Raw genomic sequence first — 17,174 nt, forward strand, 5'->3', positions numbered from 1 at the left:
GGGAAAAAAAAAAAAAAAAACAAAGAAGCAAACAAATACCCTTTTCCGAGTCTTCTCCTTCAGGAAAGGCCGGATCACGGTGTACAGGGCATGGATGTACCATGGTTGGTTAACAAAATGAATTCCTCCAAATCGTGCTGGGAAACTATCCTAGAGTGACATGGAGGGGGAAAAAATCAAAACACACTTTAAAACACTGAGAAGGTTAAGGGAAGGCGTTATGGTGAACAAATTTGTTATTTCACACACTTAAATGAGATCATCTGTATAGCAAAGGACAAAAAGAAAAAAGAACCTTACTGCAATTAACACTGTAAATTTCATATGGAAACTGAAGGAGTATGTAATAAAGCATATCTTTCTCAAGAACTGGTTGTTGATAGGAATTTCAGTGTTTTTAAGAGTGCCACATTTCAAGCTTGCAAATTCTTAATTGTCATTATAAACCAAGAAATATACATAAAAGACCTGAGAAATTTGTTGCACAATGACTCTTTGTTAGATATATGTATGTTAAATTACATTTAAGTTAAAATGTTTTATTAATTTTCAATGTAGACATCTATAATGTAAGGACTGTCACATATCAAACTCATTTTATTCTCTTTATTATCAACTTTACTATGAACACTCTCCTTATTCCAGCTACCAAAAAAAGGAAATGTGCTTAAGCAAAATAAAAACCTGGAAGTGTAGTGTAAGAAAATTTGCACACGCATTTTGTCAGGGTAAATGAAACTCACATGCTCTGTTCTCATCCCACAGGAGGAAAATGGGGCTATCATAAAGCCAGCTTCTCTTTCAGTAAGAACTCTCCTGCGCAAGATTTGCATCTGAAGTGATGCAGAGGTGTTTTCTTCCCATCTGTGACTAAACAAGTGCATCTCAAGTGCACCCCCAAATCTGAACAGAATCCTTAAATCAAACAGATTACGACACTTGACAGTCCTAAGATTCTGCATAAATGCACCTGATGGTTCAAAATTCCATGCTGAGCTGACTACAAAGTCTCCTTTTAAATATCCATCCACTAGAAGTCTCTCTTGAGTGGCATCATAATAATTAACATATTTCTGGGTACTACATAGAGCATAAACAGGAACAAAAGAAAAGAAACTGAAATAATTGTAAATCTATTTTCTTAATCTAAATTTTCTCTTGAATAAGATTCAAAAGACTTGAAAACACTATTTTGGTTTTAGGGAACACATGAGCATTAAGGGCTTGGTTGGCTCAGACAGTAAAGAATTAGCCTGCAATGCAGGAGACTTGGGTTTGATCCCCAGGTGGGAAAGATCCCCTGGAGAAGGGAATGGCTAATGACTCCAGTATTCTTGCCTGGAGAATTCCAAGAACAGAAGTGCCTACCAGGCTACAGTCCATGGGGTTGCAAAGAGTCAGAAATGACTGAACAACTAACGTTTTCATTTTATGAGCATTAGAAATTAATTAGTGATTTTGTACAGTGGCTTTTGAGTCAACAAATATTATTTTGGCAAAGAAATTTCTATCTCTGAGAATAATACACTATGAAAACACCACGGTACTTCTAATAATAAATTGGTAAAATGTGTCTTATTGTATGTCAGTGTCTTACTTCTTTTATAAATATGTGGTTTTCATTCATCAAAAGATTACTACAAAACAGAAATGAATCAGGTAGAAAAGAAGACATCAGTTCAGTTCAGTTCAGTTGCTCAGTCGTGTCCGACTCTTTGTGATCCCATGAATCACAGCACGCCAGGCCTCCCTGTCCATCACCATCTCCCGGAGTTCACTCAGATTCACGTCCATCGAGTCCATGATGCCATCCAGCCATCTCATCCTGGGTCGTCCCCTTCTCCTCCTGCCCCCAATCCCTCCCAGCATCAGAGTCTTTTCCAATGAGTTAACTCTTTGCATGAGGTGGCCAAAGTACTGGAGTTTCAGCTTTAGCATCATTCCTTCCAAAGAAATCCCAGGGCTGATCTCCTTCAGAATGGACTGGTTGGATCTCCTTGTAGTCCAAGGGACTCTCAAGAGTCTTCTCCAACACCAGAGTTCAAAAGCATCAATTCTTCGGTGCTCAGCCTTCTTCACAGTCCAACTATCACATGCATACATGACTACTGGAAAAACCATAGCCTTGACTAGACAGACCTTAGTCAGCAAAGTAATGTCTCTGCTTTTCAATATGCTATCTCGGTTGGTCATAACTTTCCTTCGAAGGAGTAAGCGTCTTTTAATTTCATGGCTACAGTCAACATCTGCGGTGATTTTGGAGCCCCCCAAAATAAAGTCTGACACTGTTTCCACTGTTTTCCCATCTATTTCCCATGAAGTGATGGGACCGGATGCCATGATCTTCGTTTTATGAATGTTGAGCTTTAAGCCAACTTTTTCACTCTCCACTTTCCCTTTCATCAAGAGGCTTTTTAGTTCCTCTTCACTTTCTGCCATAAAGGTGGTGTCATCTGCATATCTGAGGTTATTGATATTTCTCCCGGCAATCTTGATTCCAGCTTGTGTTTCTTCCAGTCCAGCGTTTTTCATGATGTACTCTGCATATAAGTTAAATAAGCAGGGTGACAATATACAGCCTTGACGTACTCCTTTTTCATTCCAATCCCAAAGAAAGGCAATGCCAAAGAATGCTCAAACTACCGCACAATTGCACTCATCTCACATGCTAGTAAAGTAACGTTCAAAATTCTCCAAGTCAGGCTTCAGCAATACATGAACCATGAACTTCCTGATGTTCAAGCTGGTTTTAGAAAAGGCAGAGGAACTAGAGATCAAATTGCCAACATCCGCTGGATCATGGAAAAAGCAAAAGAGTTCCAGAAAAAAGAAGACATAGTTGTTTTTAAATCATATTTTTATACATAAAAAGAAGATAAATAAAGTATACACAGTAAAAAGAATACTAAAATGTGCCCTCCATTCAGCTTAAGAAATAGAATATGCTGGTAACCTTGAAGCCCACTGTATTTTCATATTCTTTCACTTACCCACATTTTAAAATTTCATATTTTATTTCAAATATAAGCATTTCTTTTGCTTATATTTTATATTATAAATATTATGACTATATATCATGTTTATTATTTTATATTTTGCATATTTTGTTTATTTTTATATTTTATTCTTTTGCTATGTGTGTTAGTTGCTCAGTCATGTCCGAATCTTTGAGAGATCATGAATTGTAGCTCACCAAGCTCCTCTCTCAGGCAAGAACACTACATATACAAATATACCAGGCTTCCCCCGGTGGCTCAGCAGTAGAAACCCGCCTGCAATGCAGGAGCCGCAGGAGATGCGAGTTAGATCCCTGGGTTGGGAAGATTCCCTGGAAGAGGGCATGGTAACCCACTCTAGTATTCTTACTTAGAGAATCCCATGGACAGAGGAGCCTGGTGGGCTACTGTCCATAGGGTCGCAAGGAGTCAGATTCAACTGAAGTGACTTAGCAAGCACCACGTAAACTTTACAAATGTCATAGTGAATGTCATCACATAATGGTGTTATTGAGGTTTGTTGATGTGAAATGTAAACATTTTGTGCGTAGCTGCAGTTGGCTGTCACTATCGTATAGCACACCATTGCATGGTTGCTGTCCGGTCGTTCAGTCATGTCCAGCTCTTTGTGACCCCATGGACTGAAGCACTCCAGGCTTTCCTGGCCTTCTCTGTCTCCCAGAATTTGATCAAACTCATGTCTATTAAGTTAGTGACACTATATAACCATCTCATCCTCTGCAGTCTCCTTCTAGTCTTGACCTCAGTCTTTCTGAGCATCATGGTCTTTTCCAATGAGTTAGCTCTTCGCACCAGGTGGCCAAAGTATTGGAGCTTCAGCTTCAACATCAGCATCAGTCCTTCCAGTAAGTTTTCAAGGTTGATTTCCTTTAAGATTGACTGGTTTGCTCTCCTTGCTGTCCAAGTGACTTTCAGGAGTCTTCTCCAGCACCAGAGTTTGAAAGCATCAATTCCTCGGCACTCAGCCTTCCTTTTGGGCCAACTTTTACATCAATACATGACTAATGGAAAAACCATAGCTTTGACTAGATGGACCTTTGTTGGCAAAGTGATGTCTTTGCTTTTTATTATGCTGTCTAGGTTGTTCATAGCTTTTATTCCAAGGAGCAAATGTCTTTTAATTTTGTGGCTACAGTCACCATCTGCAGTGATTTTGGAGCCCAAGAAAATAAAATCAGACAGTTTCTACTTTTTCCCCATCTATTTGCCATGAAGTGATAGGACTGGATGCCATGATCTTAGTTTTTTGAATGTTGAGTTTTAAGCCAGCTTTTTCACTCTCCTCTTTCACCTTCATCAAGAAGCTCTTTAGTTCCTCTTCAGTTAGAAGAAGTGAGATCAAATTGTAGCAATTTATACTCTTCCTTCTGCCAGCAATGCAGGAAAGTTCTGGTTATTCCTCGTACACTTGGTATTGTCAATCTTCCTAATGCCAATCTAACGGGTATAAAATAGGTTCTCTTGACACTTTAATTTGCTAGTTGCTTGGTCTTTGCTCTTTGTAATTCCATCATTAATAACTTGTTTGATAGCATAACCATTTTACTCAGAGGTATTCTGCTTCTGAGTCCTTGAGGGCCTGTCTCTGCTGACCTTTTTCATGATATCTTGTTTACAGTGAGTTTATATTTGGCTACTATTAATCATTGGGAATCCTGAAAGAGCTATCTTGAGGATGCTTCTCTCCAGGAAAGATCTATATCAGCTCCTATCAGGTTCTATCAACCTAGTTCGGCTATAATTTAATTTCTCATCTCACAGTTTCTCTGCCTGTAGAAGGTATGTATGTGCAAATGTCAGACACATGAGACGATTATTACTTCAGAGTATCAGGGAAGACTATTATCATCATCATTATTAATATTAATATTATTACTATTATTTTTTTTATACCTGAATATGGAAGAGGTGGACTTCCCTGGTGGCTTGGCAATGAGGAGTCTGTCTGCAATGCAGGAGAAGCAGGAGATGGGGGTTCAATCCTTGGGTTGGGAAGATCCTCTGGAGAAGAGCGCGGCAACCCACTCCAGTATTCTTGCCAGAAAAATCCCATGGACCGAGCAAGCTATTGTACGTGGGGTTGCAAAGCTAATCCCATCCCTGGCAAGCTATTGTACATGGGGTTGCAAAGAGGCGGACACGACTGAAGCAACGGAGCAAGCACGCATGGGAGAAGCAGACAGGTTTCCTTAAAGGTTTCCTGGCCAGCCGGGATTTTCCCAGCACAATCTTCCCCTAAGGATGTAGCACTTGGAGGAATGCAGGTTCTCATCAGTCACCAACTTGCCCTCAGTGTGTGCAAGCCTCATGCCTGCTCCTGCCAACCCCACAGCCCCAGCAACCATTACTCTCCAAAATTCTAGGTTCTTGTGTGTGTGTGTGTGCTCAGTTGCATCCAACTCTTTGCAGCCCCATGGACTGCACCAGGTTCCTCTGCCCATGGAATTTTCTAGGCAAGAATACTGGAGTGGGTTGCCATGCCCTCTTCCAGGAGATCTTTCCAACCCAGGGACTGAATCCTCATCTCTTGTCTCCTGCATTGGCCGGTGGATTCTTTACCACTAGCGCCACCTAGGTTCTTACAGTCAACATTTACCTGCAGAACCATTCAAACTTCACTTAAATTCTTTTTTCTTTCAAGTAGACTCTGTGTGCTAGTCTCTGTTGGGACTTGTCTTATGTTCACTACAGTTCAGTAGATCACCTAGACATATTTTCATTGTGATTTATTCAAGACTTTGATGTTTCATGGTAGGGCGTTCTTGAAGAATCTTTAACCTACAGCACTGCCTAAAGCAGAACTACTTGGTACACTTTTAAAATATACTCCTGAGTGGGCATTTTGATGTCTAGAACAAAAGGGAATGAACAACAGTTATCGGTTTATTTAACCAAAAGTCTTAGCTCGGAGACTTTTCACCTTTGAGAATCATTTGAAGGTCATGCTTCTATTGTGAAAAAGGAATATGCACACATAAGCACATAACTTACAAATGATGGCATTAGACACATCTTAACTTGGTCACAGTTAAGATGGTATAAAAGAGAAAGAAAAGCACTGACTTTGAAATCAAGTAGACTTGGGTTAAAATTCTAACTTAATACCGCCTGTGTCCTCTCAGGCACCCAGGTCCACAACAAGGACATAACAACTGATTCCTTCCTTTCCTCACTGTGACACCACTCATTTCCTCTCTCTTTCTCTCCTGCTTATGGTGTTACCATTATCCGTATGATACATCTTTTGTGGTTGCCCTGCAGTCCTTGGCTATTCTGTTCTGCTTTTTTCCCTTGGTTCTCTTTGCATTTCAGTTTTTGAGGTTCCCTATTGATATATCCTCAAGCTCAGGGCTTCTTCCTTAGCTGTGTCCAGTCTACTAAAAAGTCTATCAAAGACATCTCTCAGTCTTGTCACAGTGTTTTTGATCTCTAGCATTTCTTTCTTCGTTCTTTTTTAGACTTCCCACCTCTTGACTTACACTGCCCAGTTTATCTATTAAACTGCTTTCCAGTTTATCTAATAAAGCCCTTAGCATATTCCTCATAGTTGTTTAAATTCCCAGTTTAATAATTCCAGCACCCCTGCCATGTATCATTCTGATGATTATTTTGTCTCTTCAAATTGTGCTTTCTACCTTTTTTGAGCTATGCATTTTAATTTTTTCATGATAGCCAGGCATGACCTACCAGACAAAAGGAACTATTGTAAAAAGCCTTCAGTAGTATAACGGTAAGATGCGGGGCAGGGTAAAGCATTCTATAGTCCAGTGGACTAGCTCTCATGCTTTTAATGATCCTGTCACTGGACTGTGCACTCCCAAGTGTTTGGTTTTTGTTTTTTAATTTTTTTCTCCCCACTTAGGTAGAACAACACGGCTAAAGCACCCAGAGTTGGGTATTTCTCTTCTCCCATGTGGAAGACTAAAACTGGGAATTTTCTTTCCTTAAATTATTTGCGGTAGTTTAGTCACTAAGTCATGTCCTACTCTTGTGACCCCATGGACAGTAGCCTGCCAGGCTCCTCTGTCCATGGGATTCTCCAGGCAAGAATACTACAGTGAGTTGTCATTTCCTTCTCCACATAGGTCAGTTATATTCTAACAATACCCAGCCGGTTGGGCTCTGGTTACCTGCACCTACCAGGAGATACTAAAATTTTCTCTTAATTTACAAACTGTGAGCTCTTTAAGCGCAGAGTTTGTGTGTTCTCCTGAGAGCAAGCCTTGATGGCCAGAGCACAGTGCTCTGGCATATTCAAAAATGGTTCCTTTTCCCCACCCCCAAAGCAAACACAAGGGGATTTTTCTCAAATACTTACTGAGAAAACTTGGGTCAAGATTCTGGAGGAGGTAAATCTCACCAAAGTGTGGATGGCCCCCTATACCTGCACCCTTACTGGAGTTTTTCACTCTCAGCATTTTGTACAATGAGCCTCCAGCAGTTTGTCAATTATAATTCAGGCTCCAGCACTGGTTCCCACGTTGGATTCTGATCGAGGGTTTCTGCCCCACTAAGCCAAGACTGCCTGTATTCACCTGTTTCTCCAGTCTTGGAGGTAGGGGATTGCCCTGTATCCTTGTATCATCTTCAAAAATCTAAGAAGAGTCGTTAACTTTTCAACCTATTCCATTTTTTCCTTGTTAGGACAGAGTAGCAACTTCCAAGCTTTTTATATATGAAACTGAAAACCAGAAGTCTGATTCCTTCACTTCTTACCACAGCCCAAGTCCTGCAATATTTATACCCAATGCTGTGCAGCTTCATATTTTCATATTCACCTTCCATATGATGCCAATGTGATCCCAGGAAAATCTGAAACCACTATCCCCATTTCTCTGCTTAGTACCGTGTCACTTCCCTCCATCCCCTTCATGTCTGTTCATATTCATGTGCTGTTTTATTATTTGTTGATTCTATTTCTTTTTCCCCCTTTTTAAAATAATCTGCTCATACTGAACCCTTAAGAATCAGCTCAGGCAACATCTTCTCCAGGAAGCTTTTTTGATCCTTTTCCTCTCTTCTCATCCCACTGAAAGAAAGTAAAGTGAAAGTGAAGTCGCTCAGTTGTGTCGACTCTTTGCAATCCCATAGACTGTAGCCTGCCAGGCTCCTCCATCCATGGGATTCTCCAGGCAAGAATACTGGAGTGGGTTGCCATTTCCTTTTCCAGGGAGTATTCCTGACCCAGGGATTGAATTCGGGTCTCCTGCTTTGCAGGACTCTTTACCATCTGAGCCACTGGTAGCCTCATCCCACTACTCTCCCATAAAAGCCTACCTCTACCATCACAGTGCTGGAGTCCATCACTGCACCTACCATGAGATACTAAAATTGTCTCTTAATTTATCTGCTTTCACTACTAAACTGTGAGCTCTTTGAGTGCATAAACCTCTGCACTCAAAGTGTTCCATATGATCTGTTGGTGCTGGGCCTGCCATCCATTTCCATCCACTTCATGCCCACCTAAGAGAGCAGGGCATGGAAGGTTAAACCATAGGAATCTCACCACTGGGGTTCTTAATAGGAGAGATCTACATGAGATCTACTTGAGTAAGATTTAAAGGACTAAAAGGAGGCAGCAGTCACCTTCCTGTGCAATGACAGCTGCTAAAAAGCACCAGGCTTCCCCAAGGGCTCAAGGATGGAGAATCTGTCTGCCAGGGCAGGAGATGCAGGTTTGATCCCTGGGTCGGGAAGATGCCCTGGAGAAGGAAATGGCAACCTACTTCAGTATTCTTGCCTGGGAAATTCTATGGATGGAGGAGCCTAAAGTACATGGAGCCACAAAAGAGTTGGACATGACATAGTGACTAAATAACAACAAAAGCAAGCTCTCGAGGAGCAACTGTTTACAGCAGAATCTGGACGTGATCTTCCACTTTGTAGCTGTCACTTTGGCAGGTAAAAGTCTGCTGGGACATCAGTCAGTAAAAGAAGGTAAAGACATTTGTTTATTGAGCTCTGAATCTCATCTGCAAGGTTGTGACCTCAAAACAAGAGAGTAGTCACAGTCCTCCCTAATTTTCATTCCTCCTGCTCTTCCAATGAGGTTTCAGGCACTCACTCCCTGCATTTAAATCCACTTGAACTATCCAGAGATTTCTGTTTTGTGCACTGAATGTTGATCCAGACTGTGCTTGATTCACCTTTATACTCCTAGTGTTTTGAAAATGTGTGTATATATGTGTGTGTCCCAGAGCAAAGCTAGATGAATATTTATTAAATGAAATAGATCTTGATATTTATTATTTCAGTTCAGTTCAGTTGCTCAGTCATGTCCTACTCTTTGTGACTCCATGAACCGCAACATGCCAGGCCTCCCTGTCCATCACCAACTCCCAGAGTTCACCCAAACCCATGTCCATCGAGTTGGTGATGCCATCCAACCATCTCATCCTCTGTTGTCCCCTTCTCCTCCTGCCTTCAATCCTTTCCAGCATCAGGGTCTTTACAAATGAGTCCGCTCTTAGCATCAGGTGGCCAAAGTATTGGAGTTTCAGCTTCAACATCAGTCCTTCCAATGAATACCCAGGACTGATCTCCTTTATTTATTTATTTATTTTTGAGATAATATTTATTTTCCAAAATATTTTACAAGGGAATCGAACTAAAAATGAAAAAAAAAAAAAGCTTCAATTATTATGTTAATGCAGACATTTTTATTTTGTGCTCTCATGCTTCCTGTAATACAGAATGTTTCAGTGTATAACTTTAAAAAATATAAAAGGAATAGTTTGCTAATCTTCAGTTTCTTTATTTAATTTTTCAAAATAGATATTATTGTGTGTTATTTGGCACCACTTTTTAACTTAGGTGAAAATTTTGGCAATTTCTTAATATAATAGAATAATAATAAATGCTGAAAATTCTGTAATACTGTGTTGCATGATATGACAAACCATTTTTATTTTATTTTATTTTTTTTGACGATTGCCACCCTTTTATTTATTTATTTATTTAATTTATTTATTTATTTTTAATTTTTACTTTACAATTCTGTATTGGTTTTGGCATAGATTGACATGAATCCACCACAGGTGTACATGCGTTCCCAAACATGAACCCCCCTCCCACCCCCCTCCCCACAACATCTCTCTGGGTCATCCCCGTGCATCAGCCCCAAGCGTGTCATATCCTGCATCAGACATAGACTGGCATTTCGATTCTTACATGATATTATACATGTTTCAATGCCATTCTCCCAAATCATCACACCCTCTCCCTCTCCCTCTGAGTCCAAAAGTCCGCTATACACATCTGTGTCTTTTTTGCTGTCCTGCATACAGGGTCATCATTGCCATCTTCCTAAATTCCATATATATGTGTTAGTATACTGTATTGGTGTTTTTCTTTCTGGCTCACTTCACTCTGTATAATCGGCTCCAGTTTCATCCATCTCATCAGAACTGATTCAAATGTATTCTTTTTAATGGCTGAGCAATACTCCATTGTGTATATGTACCACAGCTTTCTTATCCATTCATCTACTGATGGACATCTAGGTTGTTTCTATGTCCTGGCTATTATAAACAGTGCTGCGATGAACACTGGGGTACATGGACTGGTTGGATATCCTTGCAGACTAAGGGGCTCTCAAGAGTCTTCTCCAACACCACAGTTCAAAAGCATCAATTCTTCGGTGCTCAGCCTTTTTTATAGTCTAACTCTCACATCCATACATGACCACTTTGTTGGAAAAGTAATATCTCTGCTTTTTAATATGCTATCTAGGTAAGCCATATTCTCTGAGCTACAATTTCTTTATCTGCAAAATGGGAACAACATTTAATAAGATTGCTACGGCTAATCATTGGTGTTACTCGTTCAGCACACCTCCTTGGTACTAAGCTACCAAGTTAACAATGAACTCTCCCTTTACACAAGTGGAAATGACCATAGATGAAATTTTACAATATGGCTTACTGGGCAGTTGCTGCTGCTGCCGCTAAGTCACTTCAGTCGTGTCTGACTCTGTGCAACCCCATAGATGGCAGCCCACCAGGCTCCCCCATCTCTGGGATTCTCCAGGCAAGAACACTGGAGTGGGTTGCCATTTCCTTCTCCAATGCATGAAAGTGAAAAGTGAAAGGGAAGTCGCTCCGTCATATCCGACTCTTAGCGACCCCATGGACTGCAGCCTACCAGGCTCCTTTGTTCGTAGGATTTTCCAGGCAAGAGTACTGGAGTGGAGTGCCAGTTGCTTGGCCTTAAATAACACTACAGAGTGCATGCATGGGTGCTAAGTTACTTCAGTTGTGTCCTATTCTTTGCGACGCTATGGACTGTAGCACACCAGGCCCCTCTGTCCATAGGGTTCTCCAGACAAGAATACTGGAGTGGGTTGCCATTCCCTCCTCCAACACTACAGAGTACAAAACAATAATAAAAATATCAAGAAAATACAATATGCTAGTCGTTGGCTCTGCTGGGCACATTGCTGTTCCCTGGAGACAATGAAACAAGAAATGCTTTGCAATTAATGAGAAGGGCCGAAAAGGGCTGAAGAAAGTTAATAGAATTTCTATCCTCCAAGAGCTTTTGCCAATTCACCTGCTTCCATTCATTTTCCGTTGAGCAGAACATTTGGGCTTAATGTACAAACTATCTTGAATAAATTCTTCAGTTAAATGCAATTGTGACCCACTAAAGCTCTAGTGGAATTCAGCATCTCTCCAAGCCTCTGTAGACCATTCAGTTCAGTTCAGTCAGGTCCGACTCTTTGTGACCCCATGAATTGCAGCACACCAGGCTTCCCTGTCTATCACCAACTCCTGGAGCTTGCTCAAACTATGTCCATTGAGTCAGTGATGCCATCCAATCATCTCATCCTTTGTCGACCATAAACTTAAATAAATATCATTCTTTGGGAGAAAATGGATTTGGAAATACTTCTATCCTGTAGTATGTGAGTTTCTTTAAGAGGTGACTGCCTTGACAAACAATTTCAAAACAAGCTCAGTTAAAGCAAAGCCTTACCATCTCCTTGTTGGCACAGAAAAACTATAGACACTATAGGCTTTGGCACCACTGGCACTATATGGAGGAGTTAACATATTTATGGGACCACCCAGGTGGCTCAGTGGTAAAGAATTTACCTGCCAAGCAGGAGACATGGGTTTGATCCCTAGGAGGGAAGATCCCCTGGAGAAGGAAATAGCAACCCACTTCAGTATTCTTGCCTGGGGAATCTCATGGACAGAGGAGCCTGGTAGTTCATGTGGTTGCAAAAGAGTCAGACATGACTTAATGACTAAACAACAACACAATGACAAACATATTTGTATCTATCAAATATACATAACTGATTATTCACATATTTCTAGCAAAAAAAATATGTTTGCTCCAAATACCTAACCATTCAAGAAGAAACCCAGAGACTCTATTAGCATATTACTTGAATTTTTTAACCAATCTTGATGAAATATAAAAATTGTGTAATAAGATTACTACTACCATGAATAAACTCAGATTTAAGAGCATAAATCAATATAATCTCTGGTGTAAAGTCTGACATCATAAATGTGAGGAAAATGAACTTTCTATTATTAAATCCACAATTTTGGTCTTGTTTCACAAGTAAGACTAGTTAGAATTCCTAAACCACACAGTCCAGGATTCCTAAACTTTTCAACTGTGTTAAGAATTGTCCTCCATGTGAATACAGGCAAAAATTCAACTTGTAGTTCACCCATTCTGAATTAAATCTATTCAGCTTTTTAAAATGCTTTTCTTTTCATCTTTTCTTGCACTTTTCTATAGCACTTAGTTTCAACTACTGTATGTGCTATGGCAAAATGCATTTAGTGATAATACACCAGCACCTAGAAATTAGATCTTTAATTCCATTAACTCTATCCCTAAAGTTACATTAGAATAAAAAATAATACACTATTCTTTTATGATGCTTTTAGCATCATAAAATAATAATAATAAATATAAAACATGCTTGTTGCAGAAATTTTTAACACAAAATAAGTATAATTTTTTAAAAGTCACTCATAATTTTACCAACCGGAGACAAAAAGCAATACTGTAAGCATCTTGGGATATGTTCCATTTTTTTTCAGTTAAATTTTATATAGATGACATGAAACTCTATCTAATAGTCAGGAATTACGATAATAGTGTTTTTTTTTTAAATAATGGCATGTATGTATTCAACATATGTAACATCACTCTCTCTAAAAGTATGAGCAGATATAGAAAGTAGAAGGCGATTATTATAGCAACTGATACTACTGGTTCCTTAGGTGGGCTTCCCAGGTGTCTCAATGGTAAAGAATCTGCCTGCCAATGCCAGAGACATAAGAGACACGAGTTCGATTCCTGGGTCGGGAAGATCCTGAGAAGGCAATGACAACCCACTCCAGTGCTCTTGCCTGGAAAATTCCATGGACAGAGGAGCTCAGTGGGCTTCAGTCCACAGGATGGCAGAGTCAGACATGACTGAGGACCAAGCACATATGCACATTCCTCAGGTAGCATCAGGTGAAATGAAAATATCTCCTGCCATATCAACAAACAAGAAATGTCAGGCCATCAGCAATTTCTGGCCTCCAAATGTGAATGCGGGCTCCCCAAACTGTGATCCAACAGGTGCTGTCACCCCCTACCCACAGTAACTGCTGAGGAGCTGGGGAATGCAAGAAGCAAGATGAAGGAAAGAGGATGGGCCCCAGACAGCTGAGGTTCATATGAAAGGATTGAATTCAGCGAGCCCAGAGGCTTGCATCTTCCCATACACAGAATGTTAAATTCCTTAAACTGACACCTGATCTTTGATGTTCAGATTGCCTGTTCCCTTTGTTGCAAACTTGTATATAGCCTGACTTCCCTTCCTTCCTTCTTAGAGCAGTTTTCTCAGAGCTACACATTCCCACCAAAAAAACAAAATAAAATAACTGTCTTTCAGGTTGTGACTATATTTTTTAGTCAACAGTCAACATTATTTTCCTTCAGATATGTTCAAACTTCTGAAGGTTGCTTTGCCATGCTAACCATACCATGTTTTCCTAAGTATGTATATTGAGGATATCCTTTCTAGATGGTAAACTAGTGTCTTACTACCTCATATCCATCTTCTGGAATGTTGTATTAGCTATCTGACTACATGCCATAACCATCTTCAAGGAGGTTAAATTCCTGAATGAAACATTTGTTCTAGTTCCAAAGCCTTGCTCCCATTCCCTAACACTAGCACCCTGAACAGTGTCTGGAACCAAAAATCAGTTGTGATCCTGTATGTTTAGTGTCCTTAATAGTGGACAGACAGATCCAGGTAAGTCATTCAATTGCGTTCACAAGGGAAACAAGAATTTTTACCAAAACATTCTAACTAGTGCCTTCTGCCAAACTGTGAGCAGACACACAGGAAAGTATTTAGTTATCAGCTAATTGGGATGTCTTTTTCTATGCCTGTCTCATAACTGGTAATAAGCCATATGTAAATAAATGCAAATAACATATTGAAAATGAAGGACTTTGACCCTGGTACACAGATAAGAGTTTACATTGAAATTGCACATGTGCAGAAGGCTGCTTCATCTCCATCCTCTTAACTTCTAACTGCCCATTAAAACCTCAAGCGACCTAGGTAGGCATACAATAAAAGAATTTGGTTGGAGGCAAAGAATAGTTAAGAAACAAAATTTTACCCCCCAAAAAGCAATTGCTCTGATCTGTAGGGAAACAATAATGATTAACACCTTCTAGAATCAGTTTATATAACATTTAGAGTTTGTCATCAGAGAAAAAAACGGGGGAAAAAAGTGAATGGTTGAAAAAATTAGTAAATTCTTGTTACAGGAAACAAGTCAGCCTTCAAAGATAGATCACACTGCATTTTGAAATAAGCACTTAGCAAAGCTTTTTATCTGATGAGCAATCTCTGAAACAAAATGCATGTAAATTACAGATTAAAATTTTATGATTCTTCAGAAAACAGTGTCTTAATTTTAATAAGTATTTTAAGAAACATGGATTAACCATGATGGATCATTTAAAAGAGTGACAAATAGGGTACATTAATTTCTCATTAATATGTGGCATTCTTTTAAAGTTAAAAATGTTTGAGATATGAAAATAATTTGAAATGACTTTGCCCTTCTAAAGGTTAAACTCTTAAATCCAAATATGCGTTAAAATAGAGCTTTCCATATTTTAAAAATATAAAATTAAATTTTATATAAGTACAATGTTAAATTTTTAAATTTGTAAACTGATGTTCTGAGATTTTCATTTGCATACTTTATAGTATCTGTTTTAGGACCTCTGGCAAGGGCCAGCTATTGTTTAAAGTGTCTATCATGAATACAAGTGTGTCAACATGTATTTCTCTTAAGGGTGACCAATAGAATGTGCTGTACCCAAGGGCAAATGCATATCATTTCTGACATTTCTGTTTTAAAAAATTCCACTTTCCTTCATCCTGTATGCATCAATATTTGGCTAAAGAAGACTTTATGACCCTATAACTCCTAATAATCTATCTTTTGCCTTGTCACTCTCCTTTTATAAAATTCAGTTCCCATTATAGAGATGTACTAGCTTTGTTCTTTTTCAGTTTTGTCTGAGGGTGTTTTCTTTTTTTAAGTTAATTAGAAATGATATCCAAGTGCAATGATGTTGCCTGATATTCTCCTTTCTGGGAAACATAAAAGAAAGCTTAGAGGGATCACTGGAGGGCTGTTATCTTCCCAATGCAAAGAACTAGGAAAATGGCCACAGGATTCTTAGGGATTAAATTATCATTTCCTTTAAACTATGAGTGGACATGTGCTGTAGGGAGAGCAGGTCTCACACCAACATTTTGAAGGCAGAGGTATCTGACTGCATTACTCTGGTGGTTGTTTGCACTGAGAAAGTCTTCCAACTTCCACTCCAAAGGACTAGAAAGAACATCTCTTGGTCACCCTGAAGCCAATGTTGGCCACAGGCTGCTCCAGCTCACAAAGCTACAGACCTAGAGAAAGGGAAGGAGTGATCGTTTCCTCAGTCAAGATGGTACATGATTTTCACTTGCTCACATGAATATGAGACTTTTGTGATGTTCTTATTGTTGTAATCTTAATATAGATCACCACTTCCCAATTTTTAATTTTGTTTTAAGAATCTTAAATACACTATAGTTGGCTTTCTTAAATCTATGAAGAACTTTAGAGAACTTTATCTCTTCTCTCACCAGTAAATCATCACTTGTAAATCATGGTTATACACTAATTCCACAGGAAAAAACACAAGTGTTATTCCATTTTTTTTTTCCTATCCTTGTTATGCCTCAAGCACGTGTATTAAAGTAATCCATAATACTCTTGGCTTCCAGGTTGCAGGGATAAATCCACTTACCTATTAGGTAAATGTGTCTCCATCAGCAAAAGTATTCTTGCCCCTTCCTCCCCAGCCACACAATCAGAATTATTAATATTAAAAAGACCAGAGGGATTATTATGGAGAGAACACCCATGAGAGTATCTTATAACTGTGTGATCAGGGTCTCTGAAATTTGTGGGCAAGAACTAATTTTTCTCAAAATCTCAGGTATATTCTAATTCTAGGCAAATCATTATTTTATTATTGTTTTCTTGAGCCTGCAGTTGATCACCTGATGCTTCTGCACTCTGTGATGACTTGGAAGGGTGGGATGGGAGGGGGAGGGAGGCTCAAGAGAGTGGCAATGTATAATTATGTGTGATTCTCGTTGCTGTACAGCAGAAACCAACACAACATTGTAAAGCAATTACCTTCCAATATAAAAGATAATAAATACAAAAGAAGAAAAAAATGACAAAAAATAAAAATAAAACTTTGCTTCAAATATATCCCTTCCCACCCTGTGAAGAACTCTGGAACACAAAGTTGGTCTATTAGTGTCGCTAAATCACTGCTCCTAGATAAAACTCTGAAATTACACTGGTGACATAGTAACATCAACTTTGTACATGTCTGAGTCTTGAGTACAGTAAAATATAGGTAACATAAAGTGGGATATTATATAAAATATTCCTCCTTGAAAGAGCTCTACCTAGACAAAAATATTTCTTAACGTAAAACCAACACTGAAAATGAATTTGTAACATGTTTAGTCATCACATAGCTGAATGAGCAAGAAGATCTCTTTTTCTTGAGCAGTTGGTATTCTCCCAGCTACATTTGCTGTCA

The 17,174-nt window shown here is 39.2% G+C and overlaps 1 protein-coding gene across 2 annotated transcripts in view; it reads right to left on the bottom strand.

Annotated features, from left to right (window-relative positions):
- The window catches only part of CLVS2 (clavesin 2), an 87,650-nt gene that overhangs the window by 26,290 nt on the left and 44,186 nt on the right, over positions 1 to 17,174 (bottom strand). For both annotated transcript variants that reach the window (XM_040239009.1, XM_040239011.1), the window contains exon 4: positions 40 to 150. In XM_040239009.1, coding sequence (XP_040094943.1) covers positions 40 to 150 — 111 coding nt within the window. The remainder of the gene's footprint in view (positions 1 to 39; positions 151 to 17,174) is intronic.

This window comes from Oryx dammah, unplaced genomic scaffold (genome assembly GCF_014754425.2).
Source record: "Oryx dammah isolate SB20612 unplaced genomic scaffold, SCBI_Odam_1.1 HiC_scaffold_4, whole genome shotgun sequence".
In the NCBI taxonomy this organism is placed as follows: domain Eukaryota; kingdom Metazoa; phylum Chordata; class Mammalia; order Artiodactyla; family Bovidae; genus Oryx; species Oryx dammah.